The 22,445-nt window shown below is 37.5% G+C and overlaps 1 protein-coding gene across 9 annotated transcripts in view; it reads right to left on the bottom strand.

The window, feature by feature from the left end:
* The window catches only part of RAPGEF2 (Rap guanine nucleotide exchange factor 2), a 197,634-nt gene that overhangs the window by 16,305 nt on the left and 158,884 nt on the right, over window positions 1-22,445 (bottom strand). For 8 of the 9 annotated variants that reach the window (XM_080377606.1, XM_080377603.1, XM_080377601.1 and 5 more), the window contains 13 exons: window positions 20,677-20,829; window positions 20,143-20,307; window positions 17,037-17,144; window positions 16,751-16,954; window positions 16,523-16,631; window positions 14,118-14,364; window positions 9,463-9,620; window positions 4,852-5,092; window positions 4,214-4,597; window positions 2,445-2,656; window positions 2,234-2,357; window positions 1,607-1,630; window positions 339-562 (listed from right to left, as the gene is read on the bottom strand). In XM_080377606.1, coding sequence (XP_080233732.1) covers window positions 339-562; window positions 1,607-1,630; window positions 2,234-2,357; window positions 2,445-2,656; window positions 4,214-4,597; window positions 4,852-5,092; window positions 9,463-9,620; window positions 14,118-14,364; window positions 16,523-16,631; window positions 16,751-16,954; window positions 17,037-17,144; window positions 20,143-20,307; window positions 20,677-20,829 — 2,353 coding nt within the window. The remainder of the gene's footprint in view (window positions 1-338; window positions 563-1,606; window positions 1,631-2,233; window positions 2,358-2,444; window positions 2,657-4,213; window positions 4,598-4,851; window positions 5,093-9,462; window positions 9,621-14,117; window positions 14,365-16,522; window positions 16,632-16,750; window positions 16,955-17,036; window positions 17,145-20,142; window positions 20,308-20,676; window positions 20,830-22,445) is intronic. The other variant, XM_080377604.1, reaches the window with a different exon arrangement.

The following is a 22,445-nucleotide window of genomic DNA, read 5'->3' as shown; positions in this document are numbered from 1 at the left end:
GATGACCAACCCCATCACACCAACAGCCTGAGTACATCAGAACTGCAGAGAAACTTTGGAGTCCTCCATATCCTTTGTATGGACAAATCTAAAGAACCCTTGCGCACTTCAGTATGGTGTCATCTGAAAGCCTGACCTCCTATATAAATGGTATGTCTCTGTGTTGTTAATTTGCAAGATGATTTCCTTAAGTTTCATAGATATTCAGTACTTGGAAATGACTAGACGTAGCCATTTTCCATCTCATTGTCTAGTTACTGCTCCCCATTACCTCCTTGGAGAAGAAACAGGTATATTTAACAGGTTCTTTGAAATTCATAACAAATTACAGTGCTCACATGTGTTGGTGGCTGGTTCACACTGTAGAGACAGTGTCTGGAGGCTCTCTTCATCCATTTCCAGATCCAAGTTTGAGAGATACTGCTTTACTTTCCGTGCCATCTGAGCATCTTCGTACAGTTTTTTAGCATTAAGGAAGGAGCTGCGACGGACCCGCTTTTTATGACCCCCTGTTTGTGCAACATCCAGCACAGCTGCATTCGTGCTGCCCTGGCTGAGAGACCTGGAGTGAAAAGAGGGCAGGAGGTGGGGGAAAGAGGGGAAAAGCATCACTTAGTTCAACACAGTATCACTTGATAAACATGAAACATGCAAAAGATTGCATGAATATCAGTCTATGGTCAAAGCTTACATGCCTCATTCCATTAAGTCAAACAGCTATAACAGACAGAAAGATGAGGGTCAGGAAATCTTTTTACTTGGTTACAGGCACTATTTTAATTACACAAATATTTTAACCTAATCTGCTCCAACTAGGCAATATCACTTCACACATCCAGAAAGGCATTCTCTCTCATGTAAGCCAGCTACTGAGAAGACTGGAGCATTAGGAAAAGCTCATGCAGTAAGGCAATGCTGACAGAAGACTAAAGCTGAGTTTCAAATTTAAATATGTATACAGAAGGGATTTTGAAAGCTCTCTAAATACTTTTTCAAATCAGACTGTATACAAAACTCAGTTTTGCAGAGCAGAACTTCCTCGTAACTTGCTAGGCTGAATACGGCTTTTTGTTAAATAAAATGATCAGCTAGTGTATGATGAAATAAATGTCATGCAGATGTCAGTGTATGTATGTCTATAGGAAAGCTATGCATTCTTCCTGATTTGTTAAAAGTAAAAATGATCACTAAATTGAGTATGAAAATTAGTTAATTTAGGCGATACTGTAAGTTTAAACTTTTGTATTTGATTGTGATAATTGCTTATTAGGCATAAGAAAGTTAACAGCAATTTTCAGCTGTTGCAGCCTTGCCATTTTATAATGTCTCTCTCACTGAAAGTCACTTCCTTTGGCAATTTAAATTGGAGGTGGGGGAGAAGAACACCCCACTTCTATCTACAACCACTTAAAAATAATTTACAACTTTTCTGTTTTAATTTCAAAAGCAAACACACTCCTGGATTAAAATGTATTGTCAGTAAAAAAGGGTTAACAAAAGAAAAAAAAAAATGTCAAAGCACCGGAAAATTAAAGATAGCAATGGGAAACAATGCAAATGGTAAGGGAAGAATTAATGTCTGTGAGTGTTGTCTCCAACCACTTACCCCAAACTCCTCCATTTCTTCTTCCTGCAAGTGAGAGCCAGGAAGAGTAAAGCATGGGTTTAAGAAGAGATAGAGAAAGATCACAAGCTCAGAAAGAAAAAGACCAGACCTCAGGACAAGTAGTTCTGGAAGGCCACAAACATTACAACAAGCCTTGCCTCGGGCATACAGTCAGATATTACGAACTCTTCTAACTCAAATTGAGAAAAAGAGTGTACAATAACTTGGTCTGACGTCAAGCCAAAGAGCACTCACACTATGTTTTCTAGCCCTACCAGCTGACACTGTTTCAGATACATCCCCACTTCTATTAAATCAAAATCAGACTGGTACACATCAGCGTTTCAAACAGACTGATACACATGTGTCTGAGACAGCACCTCCCTCTCCCTCCCACTGATAGAAACTAATTTTTATGAAGTAACTGGCAGCTAAGGATTAATATAAAATATAAGACAAAATGTAATGACTTCCCCAGCTTTAGACTGCCACATAATTTTGGTAAATGGTTAACAGCAAACAAAAAACCCTCAGGCTGCTCCAGTACAAGGGGCACTTGAACAGCACCTCTTGCTGACACCTAGCCGCCTCTCAGCTGGGAAAAGCTCTGCCGAATACAACACTTACCTCGTCCTAAACATTAAAGCAGGATCCATGTTGACAGATGCCATGCGACCAACGTGGCGTATCTCCTTCGCAATCATTCTCAGCTTCTCAAAATTGACCAAGCCCTCCACTTTTGAATCATTTCCTACAACCAACAATGACCAACGTCAGTTATTAGGTAGTAAAGGTAGTTTTCCTTCGCTGGTAAAAGATGACAAACTTCTGCTTTTACCTTCATGAAGGAATGTAAGGTCTTTTTTGATAACAGGAAACAGGGGAATGATGGGGGGCTGTAGGTTTTGGCTGTTAAGGACATTACGATATTTTGCCATATTCCTAGATGGATCAAACAAGTCCTGTAGATCTTGAAACAGTTTTTCATACTTGCTTGGAAGCTTTTCCCAAGTAGTTCGGAGCCTTGCAACTGGTGCCAAATTCAGGCCACTTGAAACAAACAAAAAAAGTGCAAAAAAAAAGTTCAAAAACAATAGAAAGAAAAAAAATCCTAGAAAAGACCATGTTAAATATTGTACGTGAGACATATCATATAGCCAGAACAGCGTAGCACAACAATGTCAAAGTAACAGGAAGTGAAAACTTCCTTTTGCCAGTGTGAATTACAGAAGTAAGATCATTTTTATAAAAGCTATAAAAATAGAGATACCTGCATGATGTAATCATAAGCAGAAAAGTTACACTTGGGCCAGTAACTCAACCTTATGGAGAATATGCACTTAACAGGGTCTGAATTTGATAACAATATCATAATCTAGCAGTACCTCATGATCACCACTTATTTCCAGATTACCAGACTGAAGGAAAAAACATCTTCCAACTACATAACGTTTAGGTGGTAACAGCACAGGGACCCACCTTCTTGCTGCAATAATCCATCCAACTTTGCTGTGTCTAGATCAAACTCTTATAACAGTTTCTAAACATTTGAAGTTATTCTGAAGCTGTAGCTGGTACAAAACCCAGTGTCTTTTCCCTGAATGGCATTGCCTGTCTTGCTGTTCGTCTCTACCTATAGGGAAGTTTGGTATCTGGGATCTTTTCTTGGTTTTCCAAGCAGGCAGACTGCTTTTATTTCCCATTGAAGTCAACTGAAATAGCTGAGCTAAATCTTGAGATTTTTATGCATCGATCCTTGACTTTGAAACTTTCCACATTTAATTGAATGGTATTCAAAACCAGTGATCTTCAGAAAAAGTGCCCCATTCAGTCAACAGATTGGCTTTTGCAAGAGACTCTGATAAAATTGTCATTTTAATGCACCTTATTCATGCTTTTTCATAAAAGACAGCATTTAACAGTTCTTTTTTTTTTTTTTTTTTTTGTTAGGGTCTTTCTGCCTAGCTTGGGAGGCTCTAAAGGAAATGCAAATGTTTTAAAAAAACATGTATAAACACACATATTAGAGTTTCCTCTCCTCCTTTTAATCGCAAAAGAAAGGTTTTCTGAGATCTTCAGTACTTTTTTTTTTCTTATTAAAAATCTTTATTTACAGCTTATTATATGGCATTGTAGTCTGCTATTGACTATTACCAGAATTCCATCCAAGAAACTGCTGATACAAAGGAAACCAAAGGCTTTCTTATCATGCCTTAATGAATTCAAGATACTGGTAACTATGTACAAAATGATGAGCTCCCTTTGGGAAATTAAACCATTCATTTACAACAACATTACATTTTTTCTTCATATAACTGCTGTTTCTTTTAGTCTATGTTTTTTAAAAAGTGCAGTTGTTTCTCTAGTGCCTTGCTCACCAACGACTCTTGCCTCGCTGTCTCAAGCAGTAAGTATATAATAGTAGCATTCCAAATAATATTTCAGCAAACATTTCACTGTCAAGTTCAGATTAGCTGAAAATACCCTCTCTTACTGGTGTGCCAAGCGTTGCTGTTAGCAGCATTAATGTTAACTGGTAAATAACTTTTTTAGAATGACATAAGACTGTGATTTTTACTTATAAGTAAAAACATTAAGAGGCAATACCTAATGATGGCAAACATTGAGTTGAAGTTCTTGCATTCTCTGCAGTGTAGTGCTATCTTAATAAAATGTTTAATAATCTTCATCCTTTTCAGCTGGTTGGTTTCTCTTAGAATCTCAGAAGCCACCCAGAATGTTTCTTGATTTATCACCTCTTCAAACTTTTTGAGATTAGCGCAACCTGTTTTTGATTTGAGTTTAAACAAGTCATCTATGTATTCCGTGGGTTCAATATTACGGAATAGCTCAAAGTTTCTCATGGAGAGTTGGGTAGCCACCTCAACCGTACTGAGCTGTAGTAGGGAAATTTGACTTTCCCTTAGTAACTCTTGAGCATCTTCATCTGAACAAAGAGTTTCTGTTTCCATGTTGTTCTTCAGGTAATACCTATAAAAACAAAAATAAAAAAGACACTAGATACAATACCCTCACAACTACTAGTGAAAGTTACAGTAACGATCCAGTCGGAATCATAGAATAAAAATTGAATTTCACCAGGCCTAAATGTTAATTAGAAGTAGCAGAAGGAGCAGTTTCTTGTAAAGAAAATGAACATTAATGATTAAATAATGCTCCAGTTGATAGGATTTTGACTTAATAAACTGGCATTATCAGCTTTAGCTCACAGTCTCTGATCTCACCTGCCACTCAGCTGTATCCTGTCAGCAAGCTTGGATAACTGATCAGGAAGCCTCCTTTGCTTGATTACACCCTCAGGGGTGACTGAGACTTCACATAATGAATATGCATCAGGGGTTGCAGTGAGAGCAAATTCCCTGATAGCCTGGACGACCACTTCCTTTGCTGTTGTGTCCTTGCTGATCATGATGTAGCGACTTTGCTGATCTGCCTTGAAAACCCTCAGAACTTGATCTGGTAAGTCTGGGAAAAAAAGTTACATGTAGGGTATGCAATTTAGTAAAGCACAAAAAAAAAAAAAAAAAAAAAAAAGAACAAGCCACAATATCAGTTACATTGAGTCTAACTACTAACGCTATCAGTTTTTACTTCAGCATCATTGTTTCACCTCTCTCCTTATAGAACAGCTGAGGGGTTTTGTTGGTTTGTTTATTTATTTATTTAATTAAAGACTCGTTCTATTAACAACAAGAAGTTAGGCTATCTATTGGCCAAGCCACAAAAATATATTAACATTTTCAAAGTTTGGACAGACATGGTAATGAGCAGCCTGGTTTTCACAGCTGGTGAAATTTGAATGATTTTTATGATTTACAGCCTGGTAATTTCCATTTAAGTCTGAGAAAAGTCAAGGGCATTCAACAACACTACCCTACACACTGCCATATAAGAAGTTTAAGCAAATTGGGTGACAGGAGTGTCAATCTTCCTAAGAACGCTTTTAAGAAAATTGACTCATTTACCTAACGGACACTCAACTATAGCACCACACACAAAGGGGAAACGTGTACATGTATGTAGTTAGGAAGATGCACGTATCATGGCCAGCATGCATGTACACATAAAGACACTGCAGTAGTATTAATGCATCCACATACTTCATTATCAGATTAAGAATCTATCCTTGATACATTTAAATAATAATAATAATGTGTAAGTAACTGACTGAAAACTTGCACAAATGATTGATGACAGAAAAGTTACAGCGAACACCTACTACAAGGCAGCTGTTTTTAGGAAATCTGGAAAATTACCAGCCTGACTCCAAATCCAAACTTTGGAAATACCAAATCCACATATATTTCCAGATTTCAATTAATGTATTGAAATCTACACCCGTTAGTCAACTGAAGTTTGTTACTGTTGTATAATAAAAATAAACGAATTAAGAAAGAGTACAAAATTGTACAGGTATCCACCACTGTTTGGGTTTTTTTTAATGGACAGGTATTTTCAATTCATTTAATTTAATTTCTTCCCTCTGTTACAAAGAAACTTTTCTAGTTTTGTGTGGCATGACATCTGGTCATTATTCTTTCTTTAATGAATGTTTTTAAAAAAATTATATTTTTTTTTAAGATCATAAAGGTCACATGAACAAGGAAAGAGATAATAGAAAGTCTTCTGAATCTACAGCCAAAAACCAAGTATTAAAAAAAAAAATACTGAAAAAACCAGCTGCCAGATGAAAACATTCACTTTGATACAACCAGTCTTTTTTGACAAGACCTGAACATGCGTAAGGTATTGAAGTTACTACAACAGAAATCTTGTGACAAAAGAACAAAAAATAACATCTTCCCACTACTGCTGCATGTCTCCAAAACGATTTGGAAAGAATATTAAGATAAAACTCTCTGATACGAGTTGACTACATGCCACAAAGGCTGTTCAGGCTTAATTATATTAGCTTACAAATTTTGTGCAACTAAGCCCATAACTTTTAAGCTCATAGTAGTATTTCTGCAGCTTGAGAAGCACTGAGAGCGAAACACATTAGAATTGAGTGATTACATCATCGGTTACACATAACGGGTATCAGTCCGGGTGAGATTTAGCCCTGAGTACTCGAGTCAAATGTACAAATACCTTATAACTACAGCAAGCCAATTCTGCCTTTCATCATCAACTCTATATTGACCAATCTTCTTCAGTAATCAGTTCAAGAGGGATACAAAGCAGTGCCTGAAATAATTTCTACATTTTTTGACATCTTGAGGAAGGCAGATGCCAAAACACAGCTTCTAAGAGAGGCTATTACAAACCAGACTGCTCTCTAGATCTTGTTGCCTCTTGCTGTTACAGAAATACTTGCCACTCAACAAAATGCTGTGAAGATGGGAAGCTACTGTAAACAATACCAAGGTGGGAACTCGCTTAATGCTCCCAGGAAACAAATGCTTCGTGCAAGCAGATAATAGCCTGCTCTGCTGGATCACTGAAGTCAATATGAAGAAATAAGGAGAACAGCAAAGAGAAAAGTATCATCTTTGTGCTGTATTTTACCACCCAATTTCTCAGGCTGCATAACTATCAGAGCTGGTAGCAAAAGCACTACACAGAACGCAGAGAAGTCTGCCAGCAATTGAAACGCCTACAGCTATAGCAATGGTAGCAAGTAATTCAGCACAATAATTTTTAAACAAAACGGTACTTGAAGAGAACTGTAATCACCCCCCTTCACTTCTTTTCAAAAAAGGAAACTGGAGTGGCAGGCTGAAGAATGCCATGGTGTACGCTAGGAGTCTGGTCCCTTAGAAAACTGCGGGGGGAAGTACCGGTGCCTGGCAGCTCATCATTACTATATTATTTTGACTTCCAATCGAATAGCAAAAGACAGCACGGGAGAAATCAAAGTGCTATTGATTATTTGAACATTTAAAAATAAACCTTAAAAAGTGTATTTGAAAAAGCCTGAATAAATCAGAAGAGAAACTAAAACGACTCCTTGCAGATTTTGAGCTGTTCTCATGATCTCCTTCTACCCTTCCAAAACAGCAAGTTGTTGTATTACCTATCCTGAGGGATATTCCCCAAAGCCTCAAAGGATGGCTGTTCTACCACTTTTCTCTTTCTTCTCCAGCATGTTCAATTTCTTGCAAGCTGCCTCCATCTCTATCTTTCATTTAGTCCAAGGTAATAAAACAAATTAAAATTGCAGGCTTTACTTTTTTTTCCAAGTCTTAAAAGTATATAGAGGTATAATTCAACTCTTCTATCTACAATGCAACCATCCCTACAGACCTAAAGGTACATGGTTTTTATTTCAGTCCCCCTTTCCCCTCCTTCCCACACAGGGAAAAATTGTACCTGCAAATTACTTTAAAAATATTCAAAAAATATTCAGTGTGTGGACCTTTTGGCACACTTGAAGCAAAGAAAAAAAAAGACTTTTTTAAAATTAGATTACTTAATGTATTTTCTATAAAGTTAATGGAAAAGCTGCTATAATGCTGAAGCAATGGCATTACATCACTATTTATCTCCTTTCCTCAAAGCAAAAGACAAACAGTAGAACATTATTAATTTATTAAACTTCTCCAAACTCCATCTGTGATTGAAGAATTTTCAGACCTGTAATGGTATTCCTGCTCAATTAATGGAGTTTGAGCTGTGTGAGACAGCAATGCCCACAGCTCTGGAAGTCAGCCAGGCGCTGTGCTCGGAATTAGGGGCACAGCAATTACTCAGAATCGTCTGGTCTAGGTCAATGCCAAGCTGGAGAATGGAATCTTCACCCATTTATAGATAAAGTGCTGATGAGAAGTTAAGCTCTTATTGAAAAAGAGTATCTTTAAAGTGTTGGATGCTAGTCATTAGATAAAATAATAATTAAAAAAATACCAATCTTCCCACTCTCTCAGGAGCAATCTTAGACACTGGGACAAAACTCACAGACATCTCTACCCCTACAACCCATGATGAAGGGCTGCTCAGTATCAGTTTCAGGTGTGATGTCTGTGCCAGCACGTAGGCTGATGTTTAAGCGCTGTTCCTTTAGGTAAGGTTTGAAATCCCTCAGGCTTAGGAGGGCACTGAATTTTCGGTTCCACTTTTGAGAAATACTCTTAAAAGATTAGATTGAAATAACCAAGTGTCTGCACAGTTACCATCACCACATCCTCCTCCAGCAGCTACCTTTCAATAGCAAAGATTTGGATGCTTAATTCAGAGAAGGTTTCTTGCCAAGAACCTTCCTGCAGCCAGATAAGAGCCCAAATCCCAGCCTCGCCAGGAGCTCTGGCTAAACCCTTCTCACAAGATAAGGCTCTCAAGTTTCTCATGTTCTTCCTCTTTTACTCCCTCACTCGCCCCCATGCTTTGTTCCTTTCTGGTAGATGTGTTCATTTTGTGATCTGTTTCAGAACAGGATTTTAAATCACTTCATATACAAAGACTTTAGGGCAAGGTAACTGACAGGGAACTTTGAAACTCTGTCCGTTACAGATGTAGTACAGATTATATAAACCTGTTCAGAAAAGGACTGAAACACATCCTGTGTCACAGCCTGATGCCTAGTCACTTTACAAGACTGCAGCATCAGGGCAAATAATAAAATAGCAAGCAAAGTAAGTTTTCACTGGCCAGGTATATTCAATCAACAAGAGGCACTCTGTATACAACACACCTGAAAAATGGACATCTAATACATTTAGGTAAAGTATATTGGATCAAATGTAATGAATCCTAATGCACTAATATGTGGCTAATCTGTAGGTGACAGCATAGAAACTTATATGCATCTTCAGACTCTGGAAGTCCAGGGGGTGGGGGCAGAAAATCAATGAAAGGAAATTATAAGGTCAAGAAGAACAACAAAGAAAGATCCTTACCTGGAGTAGTATTGAAGTCTAAGATGCGGTGATGAGACTGCAGTAGATCGGGATTGCTGGATGACAGGGTTCCGCTGACAGGCAAAGCAGGAGGAATGTGCTTCGTCTGCCTCAGTCCCACAATGCTGTCGTCCTGAGACTGGCCAATTCCAATGTCACTGCATCCAGAAAGAAATAAAATCAGGACTTGGAGACATTCAGAGCTCGAGGTATACTAGATGGATCCAGGGTTATCTATATGGCTACATTTTCACACTCTGTTAATACAGTAATCGCTATTTAGAAGTTAAAATTCCCCAGACAACAGTGCTTGCTGTCTGGTTTTGTCAACAGCACCCAGATGTCCACTCGAAGTGATCAGATCTGCCTGCCAGAAGATCCTCATGTTCCCCACTAAGCTCTGACGAGCTGCTAGGCTCATTATTTTTTGATGATTTCTCACAGTGGTCAAGAACTTTATTCCAAAGGTGGTACATACCTCATCACTCTTGCACCACCCATCACCCGACTTTGACTAATACTGCTGTCCCCTCGGTGCTGTTTTATACAACCTGAATTTCATAGCTCTTTCACCCCATCACAGATAGGATTTGCAACTGTACTTTGGGATGTATTGTAGCCATACAGCCCAAGATCTTTCAACAGACAGGTAAGAGAGGATTGTTGAGATAATCCATTTTCCCACCCTGTGTCACCTTCTCTGAGATTCTCTTCACTGAATGTGACTGGAGTGACGCCAGCTAACTTGGAAGGCTAAGGTAGGCATCCACACCTGGGTGCTACGGGAGTCCCCTCCAAAGTACCTGACAGCTGTAAATAAAGCAACCTGTGATAAAAGTAAAGGCTTTTGTCTATTAAATTGTGAAAGACAAGGTCCCAAAGGAGGCCAACAGTGCTAGATGGATCAGACACAGAGCTATCATCATATTCTAGTAGGCACTAATTTGCTTTTTGGTTTTGAGTTCATAATCAGCAAGTGAAGCAGAACAACCGCTACAGGATGTAGAGCTGGAGCTAGCCATTGAACTTTTCTATAAATATATAGATGCAATTCCTTAATAAAATACTCTCAGGGTGTAAAATGTTGAATAGCAGTTTTATAGAAAGTGAAAATAATTAATAATTTAGCTACTATAGGCAAAGCCTTTTAAAAAGCCAAGCACATCTAAATCTGTATCTACACGTGTAAATAAAGCATAAACCAGAGCTTAGATTTCACTGCAAACTGCTGCAAATCTAAAAAGTCAAACTACTGAATTAAATTATGCAAAACAAATGACCATTTACACCCTAATTTTGGGTACTTAAGTGTCTGTCTAGTGTTTTATCCATCTTCAGAAAATCTAAACAAAAGTAATTAAGGGCCTGATAATTATCCCCATAGAACTGTTACAGTACAAACACCCTTTTGTGCTTACCCCTGAATTACTTTACCCAGTACACTCTTGTACCACTTCTTTAAGTGCTATGAAATGAATGGTACTCTGGGAAGCTAGGACAGGATCTCTGGGCATTTAAGACAATTTTGGACACAGCAACTGCTTTTTAGAAGGCAACACAACTCGGAAGAGGTTGGAGGGGTATCTCTCTAATTGATGTGTTTGGACTTTCTCATAGGTTTATTTTTAGAAAACAAGATAACTCCTTATTACCAAAAGACTTTATGAAGCGTAAACCCCAAGCCATGAGACTGACAGAAACACTGAAGTCACTGAAAAAATTTCATGGTTTCTCTCTTTCTGAGAAGTTAAGCTGAATCTGAACATCTGTATTTTTGTACTTCCACATAAAGCACAAAGTACTGTGACAAGCAGTGATGATCAACTCAGCTCACAGCACTTCTATGCTAAGCCACAAGCAAGTCTTTCACTACAACTAAAAGTGTTCCCAGCAATCAACATCTTGTCTTTCAAGTAGGAACTACTCCACACATACTAAAAAAAAAAAAAAACTAAGAAAAAAAAACCCAAGCCCCCAAACCTCAACATGCTTTCTAGTGGTTCTAAACAACTATACAGTATATTTCATAAGTGTGCCAACAGCAGCATTTTCTCTAAATTCAAATCAAATGAAGACAATGTAACCCTCCGCCTTGTATTATTATCTTCACTTGCATTATGTATTCCTTTTGTGGTTCATCAGTTTTACATAATCTTATACCTATCCTGTGCGTCATGACTGAAGCAGCTTCAGTAAAGTGGATCAACTAGCAAATGCTAGGCAGTTTTTCTTTTCTTTTTTTTTAAGGTAGTATTTCTAAAATTCTTCACATTTCTAAGTATTCATATACTAAATTGGAAAGTATTTACCTTACACTCTGTTTATTTTTAGAACTTAAATCACAATCTGAGCGTCTTCTAATGTATGTAAACAAGAAATGAACCCCAGAAGTTTCAGACACAAATAGCAACACTAGAAAACTCCAAGTCCCATGAAGACAAACTGCCCCTGCTGTCAGGTAAAATACTTTGTTCTGCCAGTGAAAGGAGAAAGGCATTCCTATTGCTTTCTGTATGCATCCGCCATGCAGGAAGAGAGCATTAAGAACTAACTTCCCTGCCAAACGAGAGGGTAGAAGGGATATTGGAGTGACAGTACACTGCATTCCACCGCTGGGCTGTAAACAGAGGAGAGAGCGGGGGCTGCTTCCTTGGCTGGGATGCTGCGCTACAGAGCAGGCAGAACTTTGCTAGAGTTGGAGCTAGGGGTTATGTTTAATCCTTAGTCGGAGCAGCTGAGCCTACAGACCACAAAGCCATTCTGGCTTAGAAGAGTAAAGAAAGCAAAGAGCTCAAGCAGAGGCTGTAGCCAGAAGCACAATTCAAAAGATGCCTCATAGCTGCTGGAGAGAAGGAGATTTCAGAGATTTCAGAGGAGATGCAGAAGAAATGGGGCTGCTTTCTCAGTTTGGGAGCATCAGTTTTGGTGTTATTGGACCAAAAAGCAAAGCTGAAGGAAGGCATTATCTCCTGCTCAGACTGATTCATTTTTAATACTGATTTAATGTCTCATGGAGCAGACAAGCTCCCTCTAAGTGACCTCATTCTAGTTTAAAGATTGGGTTTATCTGGATACGTTCTGGAGGCACTGGAGACCTCTGCAGTATTCACATACAAAAAAAGGTGGACAGTTTTACCTCATATGCTAGTTGACTCAAAGTCTTTAAATACCTACTTTAATTAATGAGTAAATCTGCTTCTTCATCCCTCTTGATTTTTGATATTTAAAAACATGTGAGAATAGGTAAAGTCCTTAATATATGTAAAACCATTAGAGATCAGGAAGAACAAGACAGAAGTTTCTATACAATAGGGGGGCGAGGAGGGGGAGCACAAACAGAGAATTCGACAGCTAAACATCTCTATGCAGAAACTGCAGACACAAACAAGTGAATGTCAACAGGCTTTGCAAACAAATTGCTATATATAACACATGAAGTCATGCTAGGAAAAGGAAAAGAAAATAGGTCAAGAGTGCTGTTTTCCTAAGTCTTACCCAAAGAGGTCCCTGCACAGAAAAAGTGCAAAAATGAAAAGAATCAAAAGAAAAACAAGAAAACCAACAAGAAAATTATATGCAAAAGTTGTGAACAATGTAAAAAAATCACACTTAAGAGCATGCACAGTTCATCAGAGGAATAAACATACAAGACTGGTAAAATAAAGAAAACATTCTAAAGACAAATAACATAAAAAGAGGATTTACAGATTGTCCTCTACTGAAATGTATCGCGTCAATTTAAGAAATAGCCACTATTTGGATATAATAATTTATATTCATTTAATCTTTATATTAATAAAATTCTATCTATAATGTTTCAGGACAGTATTAATTTAGTAGGGAATACCTAACATTAGTTAAGCAAACTCTTATTCTTTAAAGTGATAGCAGGAAAAAAATCTGAGATTTTCAGCACAAGTGTCTTTTTCATGAATTTACACAGAATAGATTTCTTCCTCAGTGGGACACACAAAAGGAAAATGCAAGAGAAAACACTAAGTACGCATCAACTACCCTCTACAATTCATTTTTCTCATTGATGCCATCTGCCTTGGCTGAGAATAAGATTCCCATAAAATCATGTAAAAGTCATACTTGTATTGTTTCCAGCAGTACTTATCAGAACTCTATTTCTAAAATGCATTCATAGAATAAAAAATATCAAATACCATATTTAGCTTTCATTAAGAATACTCAATTCTATCAAAAAAAACAAGTTAAAATTTTAACCTCAGTCTCCCTTACGGCAATATGCAGAAATTTTTAGGCCACTGAAATGTGGATAATTTGAAATCATTGCTCCTATCAATGACTTGCAAGCAAACGTGCTTGCGGAGTTATCCCGACGTTAATTGCCTGGGATGCTTTCAGTTAGCAGTCCTCTTAAAAGAAAACAGTAAATGACACAAAAAAGGATTTGTTCCATCACTTTATCTATAAGAAGTAAAATATGTCCACATTGATGTCAGAAGTTGCATTGTTAGTAGTCCATGACCATTCAAATATTCAGACTAGTATTTTCTAGTATATATTTTCAGCTATAAACACGGCCTGCATTAATAAAGAAAGAAAGTACCATGACAAATTTTAAGTATCATGAGAAATTGTTAAAATTTAACAGAAAGCAATTATTTAAGAGTAAATAAGAAACTCACTTGTATGGTTTCTGAGGCAGAATGCTGATTCGAGTCTTGTCAAGTATCTTCTTTAATTTATTTCTTCCCCCAACTGTGTTGGCTTTACTTTTCTTATTTACTTTTTCTAATCCTATTACCTGCTCCACATCAACAGCAAGGTCTGGGATAGAATAACGACTCGCCTTTTTAATATCACCAATTTTAGGTAGGTGGGGAGCACCATTTCTTTTTTCCTCTGACAACCGTGTTAAGAGTTCTTTAAAAACTGTGTAAGACAGAAAAAGGGAGGAAAGAAAAAGAAATGTAAAATACAGCACTGTGCACCAGACCAGTTTAATATTAATCATTACAAAAATCTGATTAGTATATTCTGTGAATTCAAGTATTAAATTAATTTAAATATGAGACTGCAAAAACACTTAAAAAGGACATTCATTTTCTGTAGCATAAATCAGAAAATGAGTAAAAATGGCCCAGCTCAGAACAGAAATACACTAGATGACCACATGGTTAGACTTCACCTTTTCAACCTACAGATCAAGCTCCTGCAGAACAGTAGCACGCACAGAAGGAGCACAGTGGACAAAAACGAGATAGGAAAATGAACAACTGAGAATGAAAGTTATAAACAGACAGCCAGCAACAAAGGTCCCAGAAGGATACAAAATTACTAGCAACAGGATCAAAAAATCAAAAATCCAAGGGGAAACTGCAACAAAGTCATAAGGAAAATGTAAGCAAGTATGAGACTACTGAGGCACTTGGATGTTGTTTGACAAGGCTGTTGCATCATCTGCCAGATACACAAAAAAACCCTCTCAGGCTCCCTCAGCTCCCTAGCAGAGAGCAATCTCTCAGGCAGCAATTAGTACTTCTACTGCAACCTCCAGCTTCACAAAAATGTTGATATATTTAAATAAAATCAAACAAAACTGATCTGGAGAACAAGTCACCTATTTTGAGTGTGAGAAGAAGTCTCCATATATAAATGGAAAAATATCTGATCAGTTGATTTCTAATAATAAATGAAAACTGATAATTAAAAACAAGGAATCACAGAAAAGCGGGAACAAGGGAACCAGCTAAGATGAGTATTAGGGGCTAGGTTTTACTATTAAGTATTGATTTTATCCTTAATATTCGTCCTTATCTCCAGAGGTACACAACAAATCAGCAAGACACTTCAAAAGCTTCAAATAAGACACACAAAAAGAAGTGGAGGAGAATACTCTGAGCCAGTAACTGTACTGGCAAACAGGAGCTGGGGGCTAGAGAGACAAATATACAGGTAAGAAGATGATGTTAAAAAAAACAAGAAAAAGAGGAAATTCTCCTTTTGGGATTTGTTGATAAGGATACTGCATGCAATACATGGAAAGTGAACGTTTTGAGACCACTGTGATCTGATTTCAGTATTTGCAGTACAGCAACAAGATTAAAAACTTGGAAAAACCACAACTTCTGAAATGAAGAAACTGAGTTTAATCTTAAACATACTAAAGCAACACCTGAGATCTAAAAACCTAGTGTGTGAAGGATGGTTACACAGAACTTAACACAGAGAAACAAGTACATACTGCTACACAAGCATGTACAGATATATTTTAAAATTAATTATTAGAAACAATTGATACATACAGAATCTTTACTGCAAAGCAAAAAAGAAAAAAAAAATCCCCAGGGAACAGATTTGACAAATTACTTTTGGAGTTAACCTAAGCTTACTTAATAATCAGTGCTGTGACATCCTGTGGTAATATTCTGCCCTGCTTATTTGTGATGAAGAACTGATCCTGAAAAAGATACTTGGAGATCTCTAAATTATATAAGTAATCCAGGTATACAGTGGTAAAAATCAAACCCACGTAATCACTTATGATGCAAACTGAGGTCCTGAGATGCTTAAAGACTCCTTCATGACTGTTTCAGTACTTGTTAGAGGGAAAATTGAAGAAAATGGATTTGGTGGGTAGCAAGATCGTTTCCACCTAGCTGGCAAGAAAGTTTTTAACAACCTTGTCACACCCATTGTAGGTATGGGCTGAAAAACTACAAGCAAATTTAGCAGACCAGTTAAGATCACTGATCAACTGAAATTCTAAAGGAGGCTTCTTTCTTGAGAAAGGACTAAACGTTACACGTACAAACGCATTTTATGAATTCAAGCTGAATGGTCGCAATAGTTGCTCTTAATCCAGAAATGTGCACTTGTGAGAGTGAAGTCACTTCATACGAAACCCTATTCATAAATTTTTCTCTGCAATTATGAATTAAGGTATTTTAGGACCTGCAAGCTTCGTTTTTCTATTCTCCCCAGTACAACAGCGTTTCAAACAAAGCTATTCTAAAGTATTTAAAAAAATAATTTAACACTCCATCTAAATTAGGGCAGAAATTAGAATAAAAAGTCCACACAAACTTACCAAATAAATTGGTTTTCACAGTGATAGACAGATGAGTGTTGTTTCTAAGGATTTCCACGGCTTTTGACAGCTGAATGTTTTCAAAGTTTTGACCATTCACTTCCAGTATCTAAAAATATAGTGTTAATTTTTTTTAGTGAAGAGAAAGGAACAAAAAAGCCGGGGGCAGGGGAGAGGAAGAGGCACGGGGGACAACACCACAACGACACACATTTTACAATTACATACCTGGTCTCCACGTTTCAAGCCTGCTTCTGTAGCTTTGCTACCAAAATCTACACTGTCAACAAAGATTCCAAACCCCTTTTCTGACCCTCCCAGCAAGATAAAAGGCAAAGGGGCTTCTCGAGATGGCTTTGTTAAGGTTATCAATCTTCGTTTAGCTTTAGCAGCACAAGCAATATTTAACAGCCTCAAATGTCCACCCATTTTCTGCAAGAGAAAAGCATAATTTGTTACACATAACAGCCTGGCTACTCCCTTCCCAAATTGTCAGAAAACCCCTCCATCTTACCTCCCTCTCCAAATTATTCTCAAATTCTTCCAGAAATCGAGTCATAGCAGGATCTCCTTCAAAATCATTGAAGTGATTGTTCACCCACAACAATACTACCCGTGTAACCTGAAAATTAATAACACAAAGATTTTCCAAGAGCACCCAGAACAGCACTAGTGCCAGGTCCTTTAAGACACTGCTCCTTAAAGCCCCTGTAAACATCCATTGGAATCTTGAATATTGTACGTATACACCCAAACCTAAATTTACTAATATGCAATCATTTACCAGGAGGATAAACCGAATTAAGTATTAGAATTGCTTTCACTTGTATAAGCAATTGTATGTTGTATTTCATAAAGAATACTATGAATACTTCGAAATTAACACTGACTATATCAAATGTCATTGCGTAGGGAACAGAGCACACAGATACAAGGCAACGAGTTGGATACATTTCTGACTTATAACAATTTCCTGTTCATGTACATTTCCAAAGCTGCTTAATTCTTCAAGCACATGATCATAAAGCTTCTTCTGATACTGCTTCATATTAGTTCTTGAATCTCACAAATCTTTAGATAAGCCACCATTAACTTCATTAAGCATTTACCTGGGTAAAAGAGCTATTGAATGTTTAGAGAGGCAGGAAAAAGGAGCTATTGTCAGAAGCAGGAAAGAGGTTTTAACAGCGAACACAGGCAATTCTTCTCCTTAAAGCCAATCTTCCAGTTTACTACCCCTCTTTTCTGCCTACCCCTACTCTCCCCAAGCAACTATGACTATCAAGTTCTGAAGGACCTTAGCTGGTATTTTACAGTTTGTTAGGAAAAAACTCTAAAGGAATACTACTAATCAATTTTATTTTTGTGGCTTTACCTCCAATAAGAGCTGCATTTTTTTAAAACTATATGCTTACACTATCACATTTTATCTTAGTATGCAATTTGACCTGGAACATCAGCAGCACTTGTCCTGACAAAATAAGAAGAGTTTTCATGTGTTGAATTAATATCTATTCAAGCTATTTTTAAAAAGCTCCTGAATCCAAAATGGTTGTGCCGCTCAAAGTTATCCCTGAAAATACAGTTGAATTTCTTCAGTTATGCTGGGAAAGTAAGGTAGTAGGGGAAAACCTCTACACATTTCAAAAACTAGAGCTTAAGAGCAAAATCTGGAGCTAACCCCTGTCCGTTCTCTGCATCTGGCACAAAATCTAAACCCCCGCAGCCTCTTACGCTGAAGGTCTGACACCAGGCATCCAAAATCAACCCCTGCCACCCTCAGAGTTTCCAAGTAGCTTGCCTTTTACCCCAGAAAAGCAAGCGTATTCAGAATTGCCAAAATTGATGACCAAACTAATCAAGACCCTCAAAACTCCCGTGAGTTCGGATTTCTAACAGGAGGCAACTGCACAGCACTGCGTGCTGGAGCTCCCAGCCACAGGGACAGAGGCAAGGGGTAGCATTTCTGACATATCGGAGATTTTGCCCACTTTGAAATTGAAAATGAACTTCCTTTCTGTTAAACATCTGTGGTGTTTGTCATTAATGTGGAGGACACTAGAAGATCCAGACAATGTCTGGTTAAATTTAGGTGAATTGCAGATTTTTAAAATAGGCTAGGAAGTTGCAAGCCATACCATGTAATGTATTTGAAATCACTGCAGTGATAGCTTCAGCATCAATGCTGCTTTCAGAGCTGGGGGTTACTAACGCACACCCAAATGGCACTGTGCTGGAAAGGCTCGAATGGGGACATCCAGAGGAATGCCATTACTTGCGTCACAACCAGGAACAGCATTAAAAGAGGATTAAAGCTGTAAAGTCAAGTACCCTGCTGCTGGGCAAAATCATCGGCAAGGCTGGGTCCCCAGTGCCCCAATCTGATTACAGATCATCCTCAGTTATGATGTTTTACTCACCCCTTTCCCTCTCCTCACTGCCTACCAGTCCCTAAAAAATAACAGCTCAAATTTTCCAGATTCCTTGCTCCCCATGTGCTTATCTCCACTTGTCCCAAGCTGTTCTCTGACTCTTGCCTTTCCCTCAGTGCCACTGGAGGTCAGGAAGGTTGGTTATTGAGACGGCAGAACAAAGAGCTACTCTGTTTTCAGACCTGATACCAGCAACTGTGCCGGCTCACGCCGTTACAGAGGCTGAAAGGATTATCCATTGGAGGACAAGAAAAATAAGTGGAAAGATGAACTCCAATATTCTAGCTCTGAAGCTGTAACAAGCCTATGCTGAACAATATTAGCTGTGAAGCCTATCCTCTCTGCCAAATGTAAGATTCTTCCTCCAACGCACAGATATAGTAGCATTTCTAGAACAAATACCCAGATTTAAATAAAAGTTGAAAACCAAATTTCTCTTTACCTTTATCGATACAATTCCCTCTGTTTAAAATTTGCAAAAAAATCTGGAATTTTTACTATTTTTTTTACCTATGAGAAACTTGTAGACAAGTGAAAATAAAGTATTACAGTGTGAAGCACAGTATAGAGCCTCAACAGACAGCGTGCCAAAGGTGGATATACAGTGCCTTATTCTTCCATCATGGCAGTTTTGTTTAGGAAAGAGGATGTTTGATTGCTTTCTTGTGTTTGGGTTGCTTTTTCTTTTTTTCTTTTTTTTTTTTTAATGCTGTGTAAGGCTCAACAGATTCTTAACAATGGCTGTATTTTCTAGTGTCTTTATATAAAAATAAAGTATCACAAAACGTTTGCCAAGATGTGTTAAGTAGTATTATGTATGGAAAACACAGAAATTAGTTATATGCTCAAATTTTGAGACATAACAGAATTCTATTGAATTATATTAAATAAAAATATTGATTACTGGAAAAAAGCTTTCCCTACAGTTGCTAGCAACCAAGTTGTAAAAACACAGCAAGGTAAAACATGGCTAATTTACCTTGCCTGAACACATGAAAACTTAAATAAAACACAGTAAGACAAGGAGAAAATATTTTCTTAGGTTTATCCATATATTCTGCCATTAAAACATGTCACCAGCTATCTGTGTCTTATTCAGTTTAGTCATTCTCTCTAGAACATATTTTATTCTTAATAGCATATATTTCAATGCAAACGGTAACAGGTATGTAATTCAGCGGATTTAACCTTATCCCTGAGGCTGGGGTCATTGAACCACTCCAACAACTTCTTGCCCACTTCCATTGGGCTGGAAAGAAAGGTCCGATACGTCAACAGAAAGTCTTCTATAAATGTTGGGTCTACCACAGAGTGCTCTTCCACCAAATGCATTGTCAACCTTTCAGCTGTTCCCTATACAAATAAAATAAAATCTTAGTTATTAAAACAGGTTTTCAACAAATGCAAATTTGTTTTCTTGTAACATGCTGAAGGTGGATTACACTAGAAAGAATGCTGGCATCTATTGACTGATAAGCTAAGCAAACAACAGCTTAACCATTGTGATAAGAAATGTGAAGAATTTATGAAATTGATTTCTATAGAAATCGCCTAGTTATCAATGTGCATAATCATAAAAAGAAAACCCAGAAATATAATCAGTCCATTTCCAAACATATATTTTTATAATATGTATCTCAACCAATCCTGGACCTAACTTGCCAAGAGAAGAAGTTTATAGAACACAAGACATTTGCAAGACACACCCGCTTTTGCTTTTACCTTGATGACAATGTGACCTTTTCTTGTTCCAGTGCGATCAAGCTCCCTGTGCTCCTTCACCATCACAATCTCCCCTTCCTCTTCTACCTTCTGCATGTTCTTTTCCACTTGATTGAGGATGCGGCAATAATCTTGCTGGGCTATACAAACAAACTGGAAAGAATCATCGCGCACCAGTATTAAAAGGTAAAATCTTCAGAAAAGTATTTAGACTTAAGATGCAAGTACTCTATTAATAGAAAAGATAGTTTCTCAGCCTGCAGTGAGCCAAATTTGTCTTTCCAGCAGTTCAGCAGTAGTAAGCAGATGAATACACAAGCACAGTACTTGCACCACAATCTTGCAATTAGAGGAGAACAAGATTAATCAGAGCAAAATGATTGAGCATTATCACCCATTTTTGTTTAGCTGCTTTGACCTCCCCTCTGCTGGAGATGAGCTCAGTAACTTTGCTGGTATTTTTTCTCCCATGAAAGCTTTTGTGTGGCATTTAGGAGGGTTAAGAGAATGAAAAGAAAACCTAGCTTTTATTTTTTTGTGCTTATTGCTATTGTAAATAATTTTCATTTTCCATAGCTATTATTAATAACAAGTGAATCATTAAGAAAATTAACATTTATTCAATTACATGAGTGCAGGTACACAGAAACAAATTACTTCTGGATTAAAGCATGCAGCAGGAAAAATATTTTATAGAATCATCTGTCCAGCCACAAATAAGTGCAAAAATAATTATCTGAAGAATATTCCTAGCACCTACACTATGCAAAAATAATTAAGACCATCCACTACAACTTAGAAAATGAAAATACTGTACGCACTATGAATTGTCTTCTACAAATAGTCTCTTTTTTGGGGTAATATTAAACTGTCTTGTATGAACTTTGGTATTTTAACTGAAAGGAAATAACAGTGTTCCTACTGATTGGAAAGTTCTTAAATCATCATGTATGTTCTTAGGACAAAGGCATAAGAGTATTTTCTTCTGCACTCTCCATAATTCATTTACATACCTTTTCTATTTCCAGCAGCTAGTAGTAGCTGAAATGGAAGTCCCACAGTCTGGATTTATTCCAAAAGATTATTCTAACAAGATACCATTTATGCATTTTTTGGAAGTTAGATGGGTAAACTAAACCAGGTGACTCCACTAACACATATTTACACCCATTTCAAAGGGCATCTACTGGAAGCTAATTAGCCATTGGGACTAAGCAAAATGCTTAATACACCCAGGACTTGGCTTTTATTTTCTGGATGGGAATAAGCAAATAGGAACCACATATCCAGATTAGGCTAGTAGTTTTATGCTATGAGAAGCATTCCTTACATCTGACCACTTGGTGTTACAGCAGATGTCAAGGCATTTTCCTTGGAAGGCCGATTTTTTAAAAACTAGAAGATTTTCCACTCACACCATGGGAGAGTTTGTATTACTTTCAGATTCAGTAGCTGAGTCCAGTAAGGAAGAATGGCTATTACCTGTAGAAGAGCCTATAATGGCTAATGAACCTTGAGATCCTACTACGGGAAAGTTTGAAGCAATGGGTGTATGCAACAGGCTGCAAGGTCTCCAGTTCTGGAGAAAGCATATAAACAAACCTCTTCATCCTCTTCATCCAAAATGATCCCTACCAGATGAAGGGAACTCAATTTCACAGATTGTGGGTATGCAGGAGTCTCATTTCCCAACTATTGTACAGGGTTACATGCTGGAGATTTTACATATATTCAGTTTTAAATAAAACCACATCGGGCTATTCAGATGC

Source organism: Falco punctatus (assembly GCF_963210335.1).
Source record: "Falco punctatus genome assembly, chromosome: 1".
Classification (NCBI taxonomy): Eukaryota; Metazoa; Chordata; class Aves; order Falconiformes; family Falconidae; genus Falco; species Falco punctatus.
Note: the sequence above shows the minus strand (reverse complement) of the source record. Positions and strands in the feature narration are given on the sequence as shown.